At 44.7% G+C, this 13,792-nt stretch overlaps 1 protein-coding gene across 1 annotated transcript; it reads right to left on the bottom strand.

The window, feature by feature from the left end:
• Window positions 1-13,687, bottom strand: LOC134503965 (F-box and leucine-rich repeat protein 13-like). Its single transcript, XM_063312945.1, has 7 exons — window positions 13,576-13,687; window positions 7,802-7,903; window positions 6,145-7,128; window positions 5,634-5,849; window positions 3,338-3,550; window positions 1,315-1,532; window positions 1-989 (listed from the first exon to the last, which is right to left on the bottom strand). The coding sequence occupies exons 1-7, from the start codon at window positions 13,600-13,602 to the stop codon at window positions 815-817; spliced, it is 1,935 nt and encodes a 644-aa protein (XP_063169015.1). The 5' UTR covers window positions 13,603-13,687; the 3' UTR covers window positions 1-814.
• Between the last annotated feature and the right edge of the window lie 105 nt (window positions 13,688-13,792).

Raw genomic sequence — 13,792 nt, 5'->3', positions numbered from 1 at the left:
CAAGATGAGAGAGCTGGGTTTAATAGCCTGCATTGTCCTTTGCCCCAGATTCCAAAGCATGGATAAGATGGCAGTCTTTTATTTGTGTCTGTGTTTTGTGTCTGAAGCCCCCCCTCCCCCAGTACACAAACAGGGTTATAGGCTTAGGAAGAAGAGAGGGATGCTAATGACAAAAGTTGCTTTTTCACCCTGTTAGCAAGAATGAAGTCACTGGGGCGTCTCACTGTGCCTGAACAGTCCAAGGATGCTCTGATGTCAGTGGGGAGGGCAGACTTTGGAAGCAGGTTCAATCACAAGTTCCCCTAAAATTGACAAGGGGACTTTGAAGGGTTGGCACCTAAGAATGTAGTTATCCCTCTTGCATACAGGGGATTCATAGCCTTTGTGTGTGGTGCGGGGGGGAGTGCTTGTGCCTGGCTATGTCGAAGTTGGTATGAACAGCAAGATTTGTCCTGCCACCTTGCTGGGGTACCAGTCCCAGCACTGCTGGGACTTGCCTTGGTCCAAACTCCAGGAGCAAAATAAATATTCCCCATTCTGCTTGCAGGATATCAGAGTTGCTGGTCTTAATAATCAATAGCCCCCTCCTTAATCAGTAGCCCCCTCCTGGAAGACCATCTTGGAAGCTGTCCTCACTGCCATGGAGGATAGGCTGTTTCTTTGATGGGGCTTATACGGCAATAGCTGTGCAATTAATTCTCACCCTATGGGCATGAGGCTGTCAAGGTTGTCCAAGATGATCTCCTGTATTCCCACTGGGATGGGGAGAGGTTTGTCGTCAAGGGGTCTAGGCTCGCGACCCACCAAGCATTCCTCAGAGGCTGATGGAAAGGTCTGCGCCACCCACAAACCGTGCCTGGATGCTCGTCTGGCTCTGAGGGGGCAGCTGCGACTGGAAACGTTCGACATCGGACATGCTGATCTTGCTGCACATGGAGACATCCAAGCACTTCAGCAGCTGGCACTCCTGACCGACAGACTTCAGGGTCCTGGAAGGGGAGATTCCAGCTGCCATCGGTCTCTTTGGCCCACCCACCTCCACAAGGAAAGCTCTGTGGTAAAGTAACCTTGCCATCCCCATCCAATTTGTAAGAAGGGTGTGGGCAACCTGTTGGTGGTCAGGGGCGGTCCACAACGTTTAGGGAGAGGGACCTGGACGGAGGTGGACGGAGCAGTGGCATAAAATGGACAGGGCCCTTTGCAGGCGAAGAGCTTTTAGAGAGTTTTCCAGGGGTCAACTGAGGAGCCTTAGGGCCACCTCTGGTGCCCTGAGGCATTCAGGTGACCCATCTCTTGCAAGCTATGCTCACTCACCTGGGGGTCAGCTGGTTGCAGCCAGAAAGAATGAGATACTGCAGCCTGCGCAGAGATCCAGCTGCCTCAGCAAAACCTCTATCCGTCAGGTTTGTGCAGTGGGTCAGCGAAAGGTGTTCCAGGCTCTGACAGTTGCGCGCAATAGCAAGGAGGCTGGTGTCAGTGATGTTGGGCACAAGGCTGAGGGAAAGGTGGCGGAGTTCTGGGAAGGTGATAACCTGGAGAGGAAGTGCAGAACCAAATCCTGCATGGGGTGCAATGTGTAAATCAGGTTGACAGAGAGAAAAATACCCCAAGTCTATAAAGAGGTTATAGGTTATTTGGTGTGATCCTTCACCCTGACCTGCTAAACCAGAGTGTCTCAACCAAGGTTCCATGAGAAGTCACTAGGGGTTCCCGGGGAGATCACGATCTAGTTAAAAAATTAGTTCAAATTCGGGCAACTTCACATTAAATAGGTAAGTTTCATTCCTTATTTTTAGTTTAAAAACACTGTTCATGCATACATGCAGGCCTACGCATGAAACGGATATAATGATTTTGTAACTTCTGGCCTATCTTTGAGTCTGAATGTGCAGGGGCTCCCCCAGGCCTGAAGAATATTTCAAGGGTTCCTCCAGGGTCAAAAGGTTGAGAAAGGCTGTGCTAGACAGTTTTGTGGTACAAGTTTAACCCTTGATGTTCAAAATGGTATGATCCCTGAGGACCGTATCATGCCCTAGTTTTGAATGGTTTGCCCAATGTGGGAATCTCCCCATCATGGAAAGCCTCAATATGATTTAAGTGTTTGGGCACTGCATATGATGTGAACACAGTAATTGTGTTCGTATAACCCAGGTTAAGGATTTAGTGGAGCATGTGAAGCTAGCCAACATATAGTTCAACATTGGACAAAATGGAGTGTTTTTTAGCCTGTTTTGTGACCACATCATTCCTGTGTATTGAGGATACATGCTAGCTAATTGTAACTGAAGGGGAGGCACTGAATGCCTGGGTTTGCATAAACTTGCTTATTGAGTTCATTCATCTTCTGTGTTTGCACAAGGCTGAATGATAAAATTAATCAAAATGGCTGGGGTGCATCGCACACCAAGAAACGTAATCTGGGTTAAAAGTAACTAAGGCTAGCATGCTTTGTGAATGCCTCTACTAGATCTTTAAATAACCTGTTAAAGTGCGTGGTATGAATCCAGCCCATCAAGTCCTCTTCCCTGACCGTGTTACTTATCCTGTTGGGCTTTCCTTACGTCTCTTCTTGCATCTTTCGAACAAGGTGATCCTCTGCAGATCGTTTTCATCCTCCCATTTTTCTTTTTAGTCTCTGCAATGAGCTCTTCCTCCCTGTGCACCAAACCACTTCCTTTCCTTTGTGACCTCCGTTTTTTAAAGAGCACCTTTCTAAACAAGCAAGCCTCTTGGGTGCTTTTGCGGCTGTTGGTTCTGCTCTAACCGATCTCCAACCAGCCACAAACATCTGGTTCTTGCTTGTTGGTCTCCCTAACTGCAGTGCATTGCTTTCAGAGGCTGTACTTGTGCTTCCTTACAAATGCTTAACTGAGTAGGCTTTACATCAATCTCAGTCCCAGGGCACTTGTTTTCAGTGCAGAAGGTCACAACCCCTGGCGGGTTGAGGAAGAATTTGGAAACACCCTGGGCCAAACCCCAAGAAAAGCTACATCATTTAGTTTAGAGCGGGGATGTGTAACCTACGTGTTCCTTCCAAGCCCCAAGCCTTGAGTTCTCTGAGTTGCTATTTTTATGCAGAATGAAGAAAAATAAATTATAGGATCTGCACAGCTAGGTGGGCCAATGATTCTACTTCATAGGAGGTAGTTTCAGATGTTCCTCTGATGCTGTTTGGACTGTCCCAAACTGGAGAATGCGGTTGGCTTCTTGTGGACAGATCATCACTCCTTCACAGGAACGTTGGCCTGGGAGAAGATAGCATCTGCTAGTCCATTTAGCAAAGGCTGTGTTCCGCTACTTGGCCCCAACATTTGCTTTCCCAAATCAGGCCCTGTACCTTGGCTATGCTCACGTCTGTCAGCTTCCCACAGGCTGTCAAGTCAAGCTCCTGCAGACGGGTCAGGGCACTCAAAGAGGTTTGGTGCTGCTCTGGAGCATTCTGTTGATTGAGGTTAGTGACAATCAGCTTATCCTGCTCCAAATCCTGGGGAGGTGGCAGGAAAAAACCCATGTTGCCAAAGTTCCTGCTGAACTTTGGGCCTGCTTCTTTCTGTCAAAACAAGTCAGCATGGTGGTTAAAGGCAGGTGAAAGCCTTCCCAATTGTTTACATCGCAAGGTAGCCTTCCACAGCTCAGGTATGCTCTAATGGCACGTTGGCTGGGGAATTTGGGAGTGAAAGTCCCCAGAACCAGAGGGGATCCAGGCTGGAAAGGACCATGATACTGGAGCCCTGATGTTATGCCCCCAAAACACAAAGGGGGAATTGGTGGCTCGCAGGCCACCCCTGTGGATATTTCCATCTCTTCCCACACTATAACTTTCTCACTGCCACCATAGCGGAGAGCACTTTGGGGTGTTTTTTTCTCAATTAGATTGTATCCCAACTTTTAAGGGACTAGGAAGAGATAGTACAGGTGGGTTGTGTTGGTTGTGTTTGAAAGAGGAAGGCTACTTTAGAAGGTTGTGAACTTGTACATGGGTGTCGGCATGCAATCCAGCACCACTGCTTGCATGTGGCCATCAAGGGCAAAAAGGTTGCCTGCTATGTTCTAGGCAAAGGATTCTGCTGTCCTTTGCTCTGTAAATGAGGCTTCATTAGTAAAACCAATGCTCCGGTGTGCCCACCATCGCAAACATTCTTTTAAGGGCCCACCTTCCTTTCCCGCTCCAAAGCTGGAGGAAGATTCAATTAATGACAGAGCATGGACTGATAACAATCATTTAATACAATCTACAGTACACGCTGAAAAGTTAGGGCACGCTCCATCCAAACAACACTGTTTCCTGCCAATACCTCTTGCCAAAGGGAACTTGCTACCACTGCTAAAAATCCCAGATGACGCTTAAGAAACTCTTGACCTTCTAATGCAGTGTTTCTCAACCTTGGCCACTTTAAGATGCGTGGACTTCAACTCTCAGAATTCCCCCAGCCAGTACCTGGGCATTCCTGTGGGCTCTGGGAAAGTGAGGTCTTCCCTGTATTTTCCTGGATTCAAAGGTCAACAATTTCAGAAATGGATGCTGCTTTTTTTTTTTTTTTAGCTTTCCTGGGTCTATAAATCATGGGGTTGCAACCAGCATTTTTTACTGGACGACAGATACCCATTGTTAGAAAAATTTCTAACAGTAAGAAGAGTTCAACAGTGGAACTAATTACCTAGAGAAATGGTTGGGTTCCCATTCATTGGTTGGGTTCAAGTGGCGATCAGACAGCCTTTCAGTACTGATAAGGAAGCTGGACTTGGTGACCTAAATGGCGTCTTCTAACTGCAGGATGCTAGCATTCTATAACATGTTATATAGAATGCTTCCTATTGTTGCCATAGCTTCCCTGGGATCACAAAAGAGAAGCCCCTTCCATTAGTTAAGAGGACCATGAGCCACCAGGAAGAACATCTGGGCAAGGAGATTGCAAGAGATTTGGAACATGAGATCTCAGCCAAGGTTGCAGAAATCTTGTGAGATTTGGGGTATTTTTAGTTTAGTCAACATTTTGTGTGCACGTGCTGTCAGAACAGTGTTCACTACCCAAAAAGTGGCCAGTCCTTGCCATTAGACAACAAGTGAGGGAATGTGGGAAAAGAAGAACGTTTACACAACCTTCCAGGTTCCTAGTTTTGCATCTATTTGCTGCTCTAGGCAAAAAATGTTATCTTCAAAAGTCTGCTCAATATCTGTCTACACCTTTATTGGTGGATGTGTGAGGAGAGTGGTTTTGTCCTTCAGACAAAAAAACTAAAAATAAGCTAACAACTAGACAGGGGGCCACCAGAGGACTAGAAGGGCTCCTGCCCTTTCACTTTCTTTAGCTTGAAACCTGAATGAGGAATACGAACTCTCACCAGGTCTCTTTTGGAGAACCTGGAAAGGTCAAATGTTCCAGCTGAACTCAGCTCTGGGTGGCTTCATAGATATGTGTATATGATTGTCTTGATAGCAGTACAGAAGTGAGCCACCATTTTCTTCTTCTGGGATCAGTCAAGGTCAACTCAGTGCTGCCATTTAGCACTTACAGAAACCCCAGACTCCTGAGTACGCCTGATACAGGAACATTCGACTCACACGCATCATTTCTACCTTCCCCTGTGTCATTATCCAGGCAAAAGAGTCTACATTTATGATGTGCTCTCACCTCTCTGGCATATTCGCACTGCTCTCTGGGCTCCTCAACGCCCAGCAAGCCCCAGTCGGTCAGTTCTTTACACCAGGCCAAGCGGAGGACAGTCAAGCATAAAAGACGGGAAGCAATTGCCTGGACGCTTCTGTTAGAGAGTGACACACAGGATGATAGATCCAGAACCCGAAGGTTCTTGCTTAGGGCTTCAGCTAGAGAGAGCACTGTGCTGTCCTGCAGAAGGGGAAAAAAGATTATTGGATTCATATTCATTTTAACTTCCCACAAGGGCTTCAGGGAGGGCATAGCTCTCAGTGAATTTCTACCTTAGGCTGGGGAGATTCACATATTGCATTAAGCCAGTTTATTTAACCATAGTTTACTGGAAAAAACATGAGCACGGGATCATACATTATATTAAGTTAAAACCAAACCACCTCATTATGGTTTAGCCCCAAGTGTGAACCAGCTGTTGAACCATACTCTCAGCCTAAAAGGAATCCATTAGAAAAGCCACCGCAGAACTTACTCTTAGTAACGAGCAAAAGGCGACGTTCAAGGATTTTAATTTGGGAAGTCCTGCATTAGCGCCAAAAGCTTTCATGAGCTCACTGCAGCTCACAAGGCTGCACTCAGACACGTCCAAGCTTTGGAGATGCTTCAGGCGTGACATTCTCTGGAAGCCAGCATCGGTCATTCGTGGGAGCTTCCCCAGGTGCAGGCACTGAAGAGCTAGGAGCCGAGAGCTGATGGCCAGGGGGGCCCGGTCAGAAAGCTCAGAGCACCCGCTCAGATCCAGCGTGGTCAGATGAGGCTGGTGCTGACACAGGATGCTCACAGCCTCATTGCTCAGATCCCGGCAAGCCTGCAATACAAGTTCCTGCAGCTGCAGGTTCTCCATTTGGACCAGGGTCTTCATCGCCTGGCTGTTAATATTGGTGCCACTCAAATCCAAAGACTTGATGCACGGGGCTCGCTGGTGGAGAAACTGCAGGAGGTTGCGGAAGGACAGCAGGACTGAGGAGCTGTAGTTATAGGAGCCATAGTAGCTATCAAACTCAAAGGTAATGTGGCAGCGGGCAAGGACCAACTTGGCCAGCTGTGGACAACAGCTGGTCAGGCGGTTGAAAGTGAGGTCAGACAAGTACCTTACACTAGACAGATTCAGTTCCTTCAAATTGACTAGCACTTTTTGGGCCTGCACCAAAGTCTCTTGTTTGGACAGCAGGGTGCCAGACATGAAGAGGCTGTTGCAGCTGCTCAGATCCAGGGCCACGAGGCAGGGGCAAGCGAGGAGGAGTTCCTCAAAGCTAGCTTCTGTCAGGCAGCTCCCATTCAAGCACAGTCTGCGTAGATGGGGCCCCAAGTAATTGGCAATATATTTGATGACATCCCGAGAAATGGTAGAGCTATCTAGGTTTGCCATCTTGACACTGCACACATGCCTTTGGGCCAAGCCCCGGATGGTCTTGAGTGAAGCAGAGGTAGCTGGGATGTTGTAGAAGACATTCTCCTAGAAGTGAAACAAGGCAGGATCCGTCACGAGGACATACTTCCAAGGAGGCCAACGTGAAAGAAAACTTTGGAATTCATTGCCAACATCTCTTCTGTGTTTGGAGCCCCATTTTATAGAAGGAAGGGGGTGGGTTTTGTATCTATTTTAAAGATGGGAATTTGAACAGGAAACATCAGGGGGTGGGAACACTCTCATTCCCATTTTTTTTTTAATCTGTTCAACAATGTCTGATTCTCAGGGATTGCCTGGACTAGTCCCTGCAGTTTTCTTGGCAAGGTTTTTTCAGAAGTGGTTTGCCATTGCCTCCTTCCTGGGGCTGAGAGAGTGACCGGCCCAAGGTCACCCAGCTGGCTTTGTGCCGAAGGCGGGTCTAGAACTCACGGTCTCCCGGTTTCTAGCCTGGCGCCTTAACACTACACCAAACTGGCTCTTCATTCCCATCTTTAAAAACTTGCAAAATGAGGCAATCTTCCCCACTGTAATATATTAACATACTGTCAGCAGCTTCCTGCAGCCCACTGGCAAATTGGAAGGCTGAGCTGTGGCTCCAACTCCAACACAGTAAAACCTACCCAATCCTGGAATAAGGGATAATTTCAAAGAGAAGATTGTCTTCCAAAGGAACAGAAAGCGAAGGTGAGCTTGTCTAAGAAGCCCACAAAGATTTTACCTGTCGCAGGGAGTCTTGGGCTGCAAAATACCAGGCTCGGTTAACTAGAGAGGCCTCTTTTCTATCAGAGATAGGTAGAAAGCTCAAGATGTAAGTGATGACCTACAAATGAGAAAGCAGATGCCAATTTAGCTGTTGAAAAAGGAAACAAAATCAATTTAGGACTCAGATGGAATATCATCTAAAACTTCCAGTCATTTTGTTGAGATGCCTGTTATGCTCCGTAACTCAATCTGTTTGAAGACAACAAGTAAGGACATAATTGTGAAATTAACGGAGTAAGGATTGGCAGGACAGAACTCTTCCTTGTATCATGATCTGGGAAAGCAAAAGTTAATATATGGTTTGGATGACAACCACAAATACTGGCATTTGGACACAGGAAGAAATATAAACATACGGCTGTCTCCCCATCTCTTTCTCTTTCTTCTCTCATTGGTTTCTTGGATCCAGAAAAACTTTGCTTAATGCTGTTTGAAGAAGCATTAGAGCAGTGTTTCTCCACCTTGGCAACTTAAAGATGTGTGGACTTCAACTCCCAGAATTCCCCAGCCAGCCAGCATAGCTGGCTGGGGAATTCTGGGAGTTGAAGTCCACACATCTTTAAGTTGCCAAGGTGGAGAAACACTGCATTAGAGAGTCCATGTAAGACATTAAGTGGTAATTTGTATGAGATACTCATCTCATTTGAAGTCAGGTTATTCAAAATAAATGTGTACTGTATATTAATGGAAGAAGTGCCCTGTTCATTAGGCCACTTTTGCTAAAGCGCAACTGTTGTGGCAATAGGAAAGTAAACATTTATCAGCTAATGCTCCAAGGAAGAGCAGCAGTGGGCCACCCACTGCATTTAGTGACTGGGGCGTGACTTGAAGATTTAGGGGCAAGAATGCCACATCAACCACATCACACCAATGTGTGGTGGGGAACATCCTTTTCTGAGTTTTGGGAAATGTTGCAACTTATTTTTCTTAACTAGGTAAGTGTTATTTTCAGAGGCTTGGGCTCACACTTCAGATCCTGTGTATGTGACCCTTCAAAGTGGCAGGTAGTGGTACAACTGAAGTTCAATCTTTAGCAAGGCCATAAAGAGACGTGGGGTTCTGGCTGCCATAGGATGTAGTGGTGACATTAGGGGTATGATGACACTTAGAACCTGACATCATTAGTGCGATAATGTCACGACGTGAGGTTGCCATGGCTTGTACTGGACATTGATGTCAGTTGACCACCTCTAAGATAGTGTCTGCTTGGCCCAAGCAGTGACATGATTAGGACAGGTGTCTGACCCTCACCTTGCAGAAGAGCTGAACCTCCAAATATAGCAACACTGGCTTATCAGATTTTGACATACGTGACACAACTTGCATGGCTCTCTAGAAAAACAACTCATTGTCCTAAGACTGTTACCTCCAGAATTTAAAATTACACCAATTGAATAATTGGACATAAGACTTCAGGGCCAAGCAAAGGTATATACAAGCATTTTGAACAATTCTTGCAATAAAGCCCAGAGCAATAGCTTCTGATGCAAACTGTACATCCAGTTTGCATCAACAGTTTGACTATTTCCGCAGTATATTTACTGCTGAAAAAGGAAACACCCAATTCTCTGCTACTTGGGCTTAATATAGCAAGACTGAGGTTAAGTTCAGATGGGAAGAGTTCACATAACGTGAAACCATGTTGCTCAGAAGAAGGACACCTTCTACAAATCTTAATATCCACTTTTTCAGCTTAATTTACTTAAAAAATGCCAGAGGATGCTGACCTTTATGAAGAGCCAGATATTATAAGGCTACAAAACAGTAAACGATACACTGTGATCACTTTTATACAAGTGATCACTTGTACACAAGCAAGCCATTGTGTGTATGAACAAGTATTCTCAGAACAGTAACTGCTATCCTCAGGAAGACATTTTAGTTACATGTTTATTTTATCTGAATTGAAAAAAACATACTGTATCCCATTCTGGGTTGAGGTTGACTACTTTTTTATGCTTCTGTGTACCCACTTTTGGGGTTTGCCATAAACCTATCCCAATCCAGACAAGATATCACCATCAAGGCTAAAAAGTATTTTGAAAAATAATCAAGATATGAAATAAACAATTGATTGGATCTGCACAATGCACTAAGCTATAAGCCCCAACTGCTGGGCTCATGAAACAGTTCCCAGTTTATTTTAGCACCATATGTTAAAACTGGCCAGAAGGTTTGTTAATATTAAAGGTAAAGGTTTCCCTTGACATTAAGTCCAGTCGTGTCCGACTCTAGGGGGCGGGGCTCATCTCCGTTTCAAAGCCGAAGAGCCGGCGTTTGTCCGTAGACACTTCCGTGGTCATGTGGCCGGCATGACTAAACGGAACACCATTACCTGCCCACCGAAGCGGTACCTATTAATCTACTCACATTGGCATGTTTTCGAACTGCTAGGTGGGCAGGAGCTGGGGCTAGCAATGGGAGCTCACCCCATCACGTGGATTCAAACCACCGACCTTCCGATCGGCGAGCTCAGCAGCTCAGCGGTTTAACCAGTGGTGCCACCGCATCCCTATTTGTTAATATTGCTAATTACAAAAACAACGAAGCTAATGGTTTATGAAGCAATTTATACTGAACCTTTCAAAAAGAAAAACATAAAGGGTAATTTTTAACAGAGCTCAGTAAGGGTTCTATAAATTAAAATCATTCACTGAGCAGCTTTTTCAAGGAGCAGCTTTTATCCCAGAACAGCTGTTTGTTTTAAAATCAAAAGGAACAAAGTTTTTAAAAGCAGATGTGCTCAAAAAGCAATAAGTTATCTCATGGAAAATTTTTAAAGAGTTTTGTTTTTGCCTGCATGCAGTGATATATTTATTAAACATTTCAAGGGAGTTATACAAACAATTGAGGAAATGTCTAAAGCTCTGGATTGGGGTAGGGTTTTTTTTATCAGTTTCAATTAAATGATCAGAGGATGTGGCCAAACCTTGCTATGGTAAAATGATTATTTTCATAATAAGTTCCCATGGCAATATCGGACCATTTTGGGTGAACTAATTCGATTTACTACCTCCATGCCTTCCAAATAGGATTTTGTTACTCATTTCAGCCTTCCCTTCTAGACAACTGCGTATCTATCTGAGGAACGTGGCCATGAGCTCTCCCATTATAGAAAACTTTTGGGGTGTGTGTGTAAATGCGGTTATCAATCTTTCAGTCCTTTCTTGACCTTGATGCCACAGTCTGGGCTTATCCTGTTGCCCACCTCTAAAAAATGGAAACCTTGTTGAACATGAAGATTGTCCTGCTGCTTAAACACTATACAAGCCAATTCACATTTGCAAACAGGCCGATTCTTTCGTTTAAAAAATGTCCCAATGCAAGAACAGAATAAATGAACCGGCAACAGTAAGCATCTACATCTATACAGTAACAACAACTGGAAGAATGTCCAAGAAATCCAGAAAAAGAATTTGGTGATATTTTGAACCCTGAGTCTGGGTTCTCACGTTGCTCAATGCCAGGGTTTCTCAAAGACTCCTTAAGTACTGTAAGAATTTGGTGAGATTTTGGGAGACACTAACAAGAAGTTTACTTGAATGCAGCCAGCTTTCTATCACTGGAGCTTTGCCTTTTGATCAAGAGTTCTAGGAATTTTTTTTCAAACCGGTTCCACAGCCTAGAAGTTTGAAAATCCCTGCCCTCCGGCATAATACAATTTATTTGGTTTTGGCATATCACATTGTGTGAACCTACTCACTGTGATTTATAAACCATGATGAATGGTTTAGCTTTATGCAAATCCAGCAATTGTAAATACTGTAATTATAGCTTGTTCAACATGGCATGGTTGAAACAAGCAATACATGAGGGCAATACTGTATTTAGAGCTGCTTCACGCATTATGTTAAGTCTAGTTTGTTTAATCATGTGGTTTTAACTAAACCAGTTGGTTCGATTTGTGCATCACGCTAAGCCATAAATCATGCTTTGGGTTCCTACAGCATGCTATGCCATGTTATGATTTAGTTCAGTGTCTATACTTAGCCTTACCATGGCACAAGTTTCTCAGAGGCACAGAGTACTTTTCCCCATTCTCATATATTGATATGAAGTCCAAACAGCATACGATTTTACCAACCTGACCACTGGGAATGCACCTATTTATTCCATTTTAATCCTGCTTTTCCATTAAAAAATAATCTTAAAATTAGTTATAGCTTTTAAAGTGGTTCTGATGAAGTTTAAGTCCATAGGCATCTGTTAATTAAATATGTAAAATAATAAAACTACAAGAAGAATAGCTACTACTGAAGCCTAGATCTGTATAATCAATTCCATATTATATGGGCCCGTTCATATAATAAATAAAGGGCTCTTTCCAAATATATCTATTTGCCCAAGTTTGTTTTCCCTGAACTATACAGTTTTTATATAGTTATAACCCTTTTCCACCCGGTCTTGTAACAATCTCCAAGATTTTAGCTCATTCCAATTATTTATTTCCTTGATGCCATGGCTTCCCACAACATTCAGCTTTATCAATGATTTAAAAAGTATTTAACACATTCATTAACTGATTGCACAGTGTGCATGCTACTCATTAGAGCATGAATATTCCAGTGATTGGCAAAGGCTTCTGTTTCTGTTGTTGCAAATCTACCCAAAGAAGCTGCAATTGGAGAGCAATGTAATCATTTTTCAAAGTGCTCTGGATGTACTCCGGCGTACATTCCTGCCTGTTCTAGAGCTTGAAGTGTTTCAGTTAGGATGTATATGCTATACATCAATTATTTTACTCCTGAGCAATTCAAAAAATATTAGGACCTTGGCTGCCGAAGCCAAGAAATTTCCTGTTGCTTCTACGTAAGATGTTTGCAATGTTTACAACTTCCTCCAAGCCATTTTCTTTTTCAAGTCCCATGTGGGTATCATGCTTGACAATTCTTTGTGAAAGTCCAGCCTTGGTCTGAGTATTTCACTGAATCATCTCATGAAGGCAAGGAAGCATGAATCAGAGCAGCCCAAGGTTATTTAGAGGCTGGGAAGAGCAAATGCACAGTTCCCCATTTAGGGAGCTTCAGATGCACCTGAAAGCACCTGCATGTAATTATCTCCTAAGCATTTTGTTCAGCAGAATCAGTTTCCTCCTTCAGGACTCTGCACTGCAGTTTTTCCCAAGTATTAAAAAAAATAAAGAATACTGCTTTTTAAAGCAGTAACAACCAGAATAATAATTCCAGCCACGGTAGCAAAAGAATCCCTGTGGCACCGTTTTAAGCACTATTTAGTATAAATGTTTGGGGACCGTAGCCCAGCTCCTCAGATGTAATATCATAAAATTTTGTAGCTGGAGGGGATCCCAAGGATCTTCTAGTCCAACCCTAGCATTGTGCAGCAAAACCATGCAGGTTGCTGCCCAGCCTCTTCTTAAAAACCTCGCGTGATGGAGACCACACAACCTCTCTAAGGGAGCCTGTTTCGCCGTTGTGCGCATCTTACCGTCCGGCAGTTTTTCCTTATATTGAAGCAAAAATGTAGGTAGCTGTAGATTATGCCCATGACTAAATTCAAAGAAGAAAATGATAATAATCCGGAGGCAGACGGTTAACGAAATTTCAGGAACTACCGCGAAAAAGCCGGGAAACAGCTAGCAAATAACCTCGCGGCCGACACGTGTTTATACACACGTCTGTATGCATCCACGTGGGTTGAGTGACGAGCACGGCGCCCCTCAAACCTGAGAGGACTAAGTTGAGCACCAACCGCGCCCTCGGGCGCCCTTACCTCCACGGGCAGCCTCCAGGTCTCCATTGCTGGCCGGAACCCGGCCGGAGGTCAAAAGAGAAGCGAAAGACAGCGACCAACAAAGAAGCGGAGCTCCCTCCAACGGCCGGCCACGCCCCCTCCCCGCCCATCAGCTCCGCCCCCTCCTCCTCCTCCAGCCTCGCGTTCCAGGTTCCCCAAGACGACGGCGTGATGCTTCTCGGGAACTGTAGGCTTT

This window comes from Candoia aspera, chromosome 11, assembly GCF_035149785.1.
Source record: "Candoia aspera isolate rCanAsp1 chromosome 11, rCanAsp1.hap2, whole genome shotgun sequence".
NCBI lineage: Eukaryota > Metazoa > Chordata > Lepidosauria > Squamata > Boidae > Candoia > Candoia aspera.
Note: the sequence above shows the minus strand (reverse complement) of the source record. Positions and strands in the feature narration are given on the sequence as shown.

Coding starts and splice junctions, on each gene's coding strand:
- LOC134503965 (XM_063312945.1), bottom strand. CDS start 13,602: ATGGAGACCTGGAGGCTGCCCGTGGAG. Junction 7,129..7,801: donor CCCAAGACTCCCTGCGACAG/GTAAAATCTTTG, acceptor TTTCACTTCTAG/GAGAATGTCTTCTACAACAT. Junction 5,850..6,144: donor CCTTTTGCTCGTTACTAAGA/GTAAGTTCTGCG, acceptor CCCCTTCTGCAG/GACAGCACAGTGCTCTCTCT.